The 8,423-nt window shown below is 53.6% G+C and overlaps 1 protein-coding gene across 1 annotated transcript in view; it reads right to left on the bottom strand.

Moving 5' to 3' along the window:
- Positions 1-7,599, bottom strand: part of Pdia4 (protein disulfide isomerase family A member 4) — a 13,995-nt gene extending 6,396 nt beyond the window's left edge. The window contains exons 1-3 of the mRNA XM_004629012.2: positions 7,262-7,599; positions 3,144-3,321; positions 1,258-1,463 (exon numbers count right to left, since the gene is read on the bottom strand). Of these exons, the coding sequence (XP_004629069.1) occupies positions 1,258-1,463; positions 3,144-3,321; positions 7,262-7,349 (472 nt within the window). The 5' untranslated portion in view covers positions 7,350-7,599. The remainder of the gene's footprint in view (positions 1-1,257; positions 1,464-3,143; positions 3,322-7,261) is intronic.
- Positions 7,600-8,423: the final 824 nt, after the last annotated feature.

Below are 8,423 nucleotides of genomic sequence, written 5' to 3'. Positions count from 1 at the left end.
CACACACACACACACACACACACACTTCTTTTCGGGGAGCAGAGTCTCCCAGGGCCGGGGAGAAACACTGTCCATCCATCTACATCTTACATCAGGAAGCAGTGACAGTGTCACCTGGTCATCAGGCACAGGAAAGGACTGTGAAACGCAGTATCACAAGGTGTTTGGCTTTGCAGTCCTGCTGCTGAATGGAGAAGAGATCCAGACAGACTCTGAGACCACACCCAGCTGACTCCAGCAGCCCAGCAAGGGGAGGGCGCGTGGCTGTGTCATAGGTGGGTGCAGTGAGGCACGTCTGTACCCTTAAGCTCTGAGGAAGGCTGAGGCAGCAGGGCTGCAAGTTTGATTTCTGCCTGGGCAACTTAGCAAGATTCTGTCACACGCGCGCGCGCGTGTGTGTCTCTGTGGTCCAGTTCTCTGGGTTAGGTCCCCAGTCGGGGGGGCAAGGGATATCTGAATCCACTCAACATTCTTTTCCACTATTCCATGAAGGGAAGAGAAAGTACAGCCCCTCTCCCCTAGTACTGGGAATCAAATCCAGGGTCTTTACACTGAGCATTATCTTCTGCCAGGTATTTTATTTATTTTTATGTATTTAGTACAGGGTCTACAGGGTCTCACTATGTATATCGGACTCATAGTGATCCTCCTGTTTTCAGCTTCCCAAGCGCTGGGATTATAGGTATGCGCCACCATGCCAGTTTCAGTCCCCATGCTGGGGATGGTGCCAGCACAGCACACCAGGGATCGAACCTAGTCACCGTGCTCTGCCTAAGCAGGCACTTTATTCCACTGAGCTACATAGCTGGCCCTTCTGCCTTTTTTTAAAAAAATGGTCTTACTATGCAGTGAGGGCTGGCCTCCAACTCATGGTGACCCTCTTGCCTCAGCCTCCCAGAGAACTGTAAAACAGGTGTGCCCCACCAAACTAATTAAAAGAAACATTCTTGCCAAACTCAATCACAATTTAAGACAACCTAGGCAGAATCCACTAGGCTCACGTACAGACCAGTCTCACTCAGCACATGCCCTGGGTACCTCCAAGAAACGCCGGGTATTCACTGCAAGGCGCAGCAGCGACCCAAGCCCTCTAGACACACCCTGAGCACCAAGCACACTGCTCGGAACACGCGCAGAACTGCACCTCTGATTGCTTTCTTACAGCCCCGCTCCAGAGCCAGGGCCGTACTGTCACAGTCTGGCTATGAGGATACGGCCCAGCTACCCTGGCGCCCCCACAGCCGGGGCACAGCTCACCTTCCTGAGTCCTGGAGCCCTCGTAGTCGACGGCCTGGCCCTTCTTCAAGATCTTGATGGTGGGATAGCCGCTCACATCGAACCTGCTCGCCAGCATGGACGCCGAGGTGGCATCTATCTTAGCCACGGGAATCGGGGGATCATTATCCTTCAGCGTGCTGGCGATTTTCTCATACTCTGGAGCAAACTGCTTGCAGTGCCCACACCTAAGAGTTGGATTGAGGGAAGGAGAAATTCCAGCTCCGGCGTGGGCAAACCCTCCCAACTCTTCACTTGTACAGACCGTCTTCCCGTCATCATGACCCGAGTGGTGCAGCACAGCAACTATTCACTGAGCTCGCGGTCAGGTCAGGAAGGAAGAGAAGCAGCGCACGGATGATCCAGTGACACTGACGGGCGCGTGCGCCCCACTGCCTCCGGACCTGAGCATCTGGGGACTGTGGTGCCCACGGGGGTGGAAGCGGCTGGACGCCACCCACCTCACCCACCTCGGGAAGGACAGGTGAGCCTGTCAAGGCTGGTCCGTAGCCACTCCCAAGGGGTCTGCGAGGCCACAGCTCTTTACTCTCACTCTGAGCACACAGCAGGTGTCCAGAGGCTGCCAGGCCACTTCCAAGGACATCAGCTGCTACTGCAGACCTGCAGCAGGTTGCTCCATGTGTGGACTGGGCCTGGTGTGGAGCTCAGGAGTACTGGGCCTACCCAGCTCATGAAGCCCTGGGCTTGATACTCCACATCACACCAAAGAAAAACATCACACTACAAATGAGCCAATAAATATTTTTAGTATCTTCTCATTTTTATATGGTAAATGCTGGTAAACATGATACACAAAAAGCTCTTTGGTACACTTTTTTTTGGTGGAAGCAGGGATTGAACTCAAGCCCTTGTGCTTGCCAAACAAGTGCTTATTCTACTGAGCCATCTCCCTGGCCATCCTAACACTTTTAAAGTGAAGACCCAAAGGGGGGTGGGGGGAGTGTTAAGAGGATCTTGCACAGGAGTGGCGTAATCCCAGCACTCAGCAGGTTGAGACAGGAGGATCACAGTGAATTTGAGGCCAGCTGTGGCTACATAACGAGTTCAAGGCCAGCTTGAACTTTACAGCTAAAAAGCCAAATAAATAATAAATAATTTCTTAAAAGAGCATCTTAACCAGTAAGCATAAAATCTGCTGAACTAAAAATAGGAGGGAGTGAGGGCTGGGTGTGTAGCTCACTGGAATGCTTGCTTAGCAAGCCTCAGGCTTTAGGTTCAAGAATAGAAAAATAATAAACTCAGTCAAACCAAAATACCCATCTGGGGTAGGGGAGATAGCTCAGTAGTCTAAGCGTCTGCCTGGCAAGGACAAGGACCCAGGTTCGATCCCCAGTACTACATGCCCTGCTGGCCCCAGAACACCAGGTGTGCCATGCTGGCCACTGAAAATGGGCATGGTGACGCACACTTGCAATCCTAGAGCTGGGGAGGCTGAGACAGGAGGTTCACTACGGGTCAAGCTGCGTAGCGAGACCCTGTATCAAATAAATAAATAAAAGATTTTTAAAAATGTGAAAAAAGCAAATAAAAACAAAATACAAGATACACATGAGGAGTGAGATGTGAAAAGACTACTTAAATGTTTGTGTAGCAAAGCCTTGCTCTGTACTTAAAGCAGGTGCCTGGCAAGGGACCTAAGGAGACCCTGACCATTCTGGGTCAGAAATGGAACAGGGAGGGGAGAGAGGGGCAGGAGATGCAAAGCAGCAGGAGGGGCCATGGGCAGGACAGGCAGGCAAAGGAGGAGTCTGTGTGCCCGGCTGGACCTGGACAAGAAGGCTGCTGGGCGCCAGCAGGTGGGATAGCAGATACACCCCCCAGCAGGTGGCCCAGAAGGCGCCCCTTACCACGGCGCATAGAACTCCAGCAGCACCGTGTCCTTGTCAGCCACAAAAGTATCGAAGTTGGCGTCAGTCAGGACCAGGACACCGTTTTCCTCCTTAACTTCCAAGTCTTCCTCTTCCTCCTCATCGCTGTCCTCTTCCTCATCTTCATCCTCAATGGTATCTTCCTTATCAGGAAAATCTGAGTGGAAAACACCCCAGCAGGCTAGGAAACTGGCTCCTCTGCCCTGGAAACACTCTTAGCTCCCATAGCCTCAAGATGCACCAGGCCATGCCCCAGAAAGTGGAGGCCTGGCATTCTGTATGGTGGTCAGCAGACACTAGCCTAGATTTCAGAGTCCAAAGGCCAGGAAGGACATGGGGCCACCCTTGCAATCCTAGAGCCAGCCCCAGTGCCACAGGCCCTCGGCACAAGGGCAGGGCCCCAAGAGAACCTGCTGGCTTGCAACAGCTCGAACAGGAAACCAGGACTCAATCTCATTTTCATTCCTCCTTCTAACCTGTCAAGAAAGTGGGTGGCGCCTACCTCAGCCTCAGAAAACAGCCCCTTGGGCTTCCTCGTCTTTCTAGAGATCAAGACTGAATGGAGGAGGAGGGCTGGGAGTCATACTGTACTTTGATGTCACTTCTGAGGAATACCGAGGGGAGAAGATATTCTGAGATAACAGGGGGAATTTATAGGGCCAATACTCATCAAAAATATTCAACAAAGTATACCTTCCCATGGAAACAAAGTTCTCCTTCCACAATGCCAAAAACTGAGTGCATCTTATGACCAAGTTTAATTCCTTGCCAAAACTACAGCAACCATGCAACCAGGTTCCCCAACTACTGTCGCAGCAGTAAACAGAACCGTGGGTAGCAGCAGGGTAATTTCATTACTCTGCAGCCAGATTCTTTCCAGGGGCCAATTACTCTTTCTGGGGCGGCTCCCCAGGAGCTCAATCAACACTGCTAGTTACGGTGTGGGGCCCTGCCCTTAGGGTGGGCACCCCGGGGAGCTGCCAGTTCTAACAAAGCCGGACGCACTCTGCTCAATCACCACTAAAATCTACCAAGGTGCAAACCAATTACAAAAGGCCCCGAGAGACCCATAGGCACCCTGCACACCCCACGGGAGTCTGGCCTCACTCAACCCTCTCCCCACTTTCCCTACTGCGTGCACTCCCTGTCTATTGCAGGGCTGTACATGTCGGAAGGTGGAGATTAGAAAAATGGCACCAAAACGCCCGCCACCTCTAGGTGCAGAGACTGACTGGCCCAGCTCCATTTTGCTGTCCACTGGTGACAGGCTCTAGTGGGCAAAGTTAGGGACCAGGCTCTCAGAACATACAGCCTTGTGGCCCATGGCGTGCTGGACAGCACCAAGAAGAGGATGGGGCCAGGGAGATGACTCAACAGAATAAGCGCTTCTCTAGCAAGCGCAAGGGCCTGAGTTCAATCCCCAGTTCCGCAAAAAAAAAAAAAAAAAAGAGGGTGATGCCTCACAGAGTAGGATAAAATACCCAATTTCAGGCCAGCCAGATAGCTCAGCGGACTAAAACGCCTATTTAGGCAGACACAGGAACTGGGGTTCGATCCCCGAACTCCTGGCCCACTGTGCCAGCCCCGCCGCCAGGGTGTGCTGACACAGCAACCGAGTACAAGTGTGGTGGCGCACGCCTAGAATCCCAGCGCTTGGGAGGCTGAAAACAGGAGGATCACTACAAGTCCCATCCGTGTGGTGAGACCCTGCACTAAATATTAAAAAAATGTTTTCTCTGCCCCTTGTTCAAAGTTTTCTAGACCACTGGTATTCAGAAAGTCCTACCTGGTCTGACATGTTTCTTTGAAAGAACTTCATAAGGCTAAAACGCTCATCTTGCCCTGGCGCTGTGAACTAAGCCCGGGATAACCCTATTCTGGGGCTGGTGGTGCCTTTACCTGACCCTTTACACTGACACTGGGACAAACCCTCCCAGTCTCGCTGGCAGCCAAGGAGGCCTGGGCCCCCCTGAATCCCTGAAGTTCCTGCTCTTGGGCTCCCAAGCATCTCCCATGGGGTGGCCAGGCCCTGATGCAGGGACTTGCAGAAGAGCCCTCAGTAGAGAGCCCCCAAATGACTGCAGCTCTGCCAGGCAAGCACAGCACCGCCCACCCCATGAAGGGACCTCCATGTCCCTATGGAAGCCAGCTGTGAAGTGGGCCTGGGAGTCACTCACATCCACCCTTGAAGCCAGCTGCTCCACTCAGCCAAAGATTCAAATTTGCTGGACCCTTTCCCACCCTGGAAGCATCTCTGACCCTTCCTTGTCACAGATATGGCTGATGGACTTGTTTTAGGCCACATACCAGGTCATTAGGTCTTTTTCTTTTAGAGCTTTGTTGTTCAAAGATTCAATGATTATTAGGGACTTAACCTGCTTCAGCCACACCTGTGCATCCTTTACAGGGTGGATTATACAAAAAGGAAGTGCGAAGATTCCTTTGCACGGCCTGAAGCAGTCTCAGCTCTACTAGTGGTGGAGCCCTGATTCAATGGGCCAGGTTGCCTGAGAGGCACCTTGTTTCTTGACACTTTAAAATGATACATTTTAGCTGGGTGTGGTGATGGACACCTGTCATCCACCACTCAGGAGACTGAGGCAGGAGGGTCACTGCAAGGTGGAAGTCAGCTTGGGTCAGAGTGAAACCCTGTCTCAAAAAACAACAAAGCTCTAAAAGAAAAAGACCTAATGACCTGGTATGTGGCCTAAAACAAATCCGTCAGCCATATCTGTGACAAGCTGTGACAAGGAAGGGTCAGAGATGCTTCCAGGGTGGGAAAGGGTCAAGGTGTGAGCCAGAGGAAGGGCCCCAGGAACACTGCCCTTGGTCAGGGCACCCCCCGCATTCCTGGGTTCACTCAAGCAGCTACTGCTTCTCAGGGATTCCTGCAAAGCAACCCGCGACACACAGGTCAGAAAGGCCACGTGTGCCCTTCTTGCAGTCTTTTCAAGACCACCTTCCATAGTCCACAGAAACAAAACCTCTCCCCTACATTCCAAAAACTGGCCAACGCCCCGGCCCTCAAATTTTCATGTGGCTCCCACTTTATTCCACCTGTGGGAAAAGGTAAAAACAAACAAACAAACAAAAAACTTGTTTAAAATGTAGATGCACACACACACACACACACACACACACACACACACAAATAAATAAAAAATAAAATGTAGATGCAGGGATCTCCCGGCGCATTCTACTTCAGTGCATTTCGGGTGTCTGTGTTTAGGTGGGCACCCGGATGATTGGGGTAAAAGCACGCGCACGTGTGGACAGCAGCGATCCCTGGTTCCTTTGGGCAGGTGTTTCTTTCTCCGAACGCTGCTTTTTACTGCCTTTTCTACTTGGGCAAAAAGGCTTTTGAATCCGTGATCCACACGGAAGTTACTCAATCTGTTTGAGTCGGTATAAAGTCCACACCTTCCCCACACACTAATATCGGGCAAGGGGTTTGTTTATACTGGAACGCATCCAGTAAACATAAAACTAGTAGCCGGGGAGGTCGGACAGACGGTTAAGGCCGGGACTGCACGCCCTGCTCTCTAGGAAAAGCAACTAACTAGTACTTCCTAACTTTTAAAGTTATGTTTGTAGCTCGGTGATTTCAAAGGAAAAAAAATGCAGAAGAGCTGTTGCTGCCAGAATCCAAACGGAGGGACCATCCGCCCAGCGCCACCGCCACGGAACGGGCTGGAGAAACGCAACGAAGGAACAGTAGCTTTGGTTTGTACAAAGGCTTCAACGCAAGCTTCCCTCTTCCTGCGTGATTCCTAACTGCACAGATCCCGCTCTGAAGATGCTGGCTGCCTCCAGGGCGCACCCACCAGGGGCCCAGCGCCCTCGCCGAGCGCCCCGCCTGTCTCTCCACTCTCGTGGGCTCGATCGCCTCAACTTTTAACCGCTTCGGCGCTGCCCTTTCCAGGGAGACTCAGGGAAGAGCCAAGGCGAGGGACGCGGCCCAGCCTCGGGGACTGACGGGTCGCAGCGCACGAGGCTCCGGGCTCTCGGGATCCCCGGGGCTGCCCTCTGCGCTCCCCGCCGCCCCCGCCGCGCAGGGGTCGCCGCGCCCGCCCCGCCTCCGGCCGCCGCCCGCTCACCTTCGTCCTCCCCGCCGGCGCTCGCGGGGGCCAGCAGCTGCGCCAGCGCCAGGAGCAGCAGCAGCAGGCAGGCGTTGGGGAGCCTCATGGCGACGGCGCGGGGCGCGACCTCCTCGCGATCCCTCAGCGCCCGAGCGACGCGGGCCAAGGCGAGCCCTCCAGGAAGTCCCGCCCGGCGATTGGCTGGGGCCGGAGGAAGCCGCGGGCCAGCCAATCCGCGCGCGACGCCAGGCGCCCGAGCCGCCCCGCTCCTCCGCTCTCCAGCGAGCCCTAGGCCGCCAAGGCCCTGCGCGCGCCCCTGGGCCGCGCGTTTAAAACTCCGAGTCCTAACGTGAGGTGCCCCCTTCTGATTGGCTGCGCCAGGACCACCAATCAGCGGGTGCCACTCGGTTTGCGCGGAGCGCACAGGCCGAGAGAGGGAGCGGGGGAGAACAAAGACGGACGGACGGCCCCTCAGAGGCGTGACCTAGTCCGTCTCGCGATGCGATTGGTGGGACCGAGGAGGGCGGGGCATCGCGGTTGTGAGCTCCGTTTCCCCGGCAGAGATTGGCCGGAAGAACACGTGTCCTTAGCAGTGGGACGCGCGGTCCATTAGGTTCGCGGGAGGCAGGAGGGAGCGTGGGGAAGTGTTTCATGTTTGTGCGCTTTTTGATTTCTTTTTGTGGCTTGAACATATACAAATTTGCATCTGCACTTGGGCCTAGTGGAGGATGCCAGTAATTCTAGCACTCTGGAACGCTGGAATGTAAATCTGAGCTCCGCCTGGGCAATTTAGTGAGACCTCGTCTCTGTAAACAAAGAAAAAGCGCTGTGGATGCCCCTTGAGGCAAAGACTCTAGTTCAGTACCCAGTATCGAAACAAGTTTGCCGTCTTTGCCTGGGAGTGGTGCTGGGTGAGCCGTAAAATCAATCAGGACCTGTATTGCGGGGGCGGGGCGGGGCGGGGCTCTGGAGATTTAGCTCAGTGTAGCATGATTTGCTAGCGAGCCGGAAGCCCTGGGCTCGGCGTTCAACACCAAGAAAAAAGAGCTGGGCTTGCAATTTTGTCTATAAGTCAGTTGTTAGATTCTTATCTGAATCTTGCCTCATGTTACTTATTCCTTCTGTGATTTATTTTTCAGGAAAAAGAGAAATACTAGATAGGCAATCTAGTGGTTTACAC

The sequence above is a fragment of the Octodon degus genome, unplaced genomic scaffold, assembly GCF_000260255.1.
Source record: "Octodon degus isolate 3935 unplaced genomic scaffold, OctDeg1.0 scaffold00027, whole genome shotgun sequence".
NCBI classification, from domain to species: Eukaryota; Metazoa; Chordata; class Mammalia; order Rodentia; family Octodontidae; genus Octodon; species Octodon degus.
The sequence above is the reverse complement of the archived record's forward strand: the minus strand, read 5'-3'. Positions and strand labels throughout refer to the sequence as shown.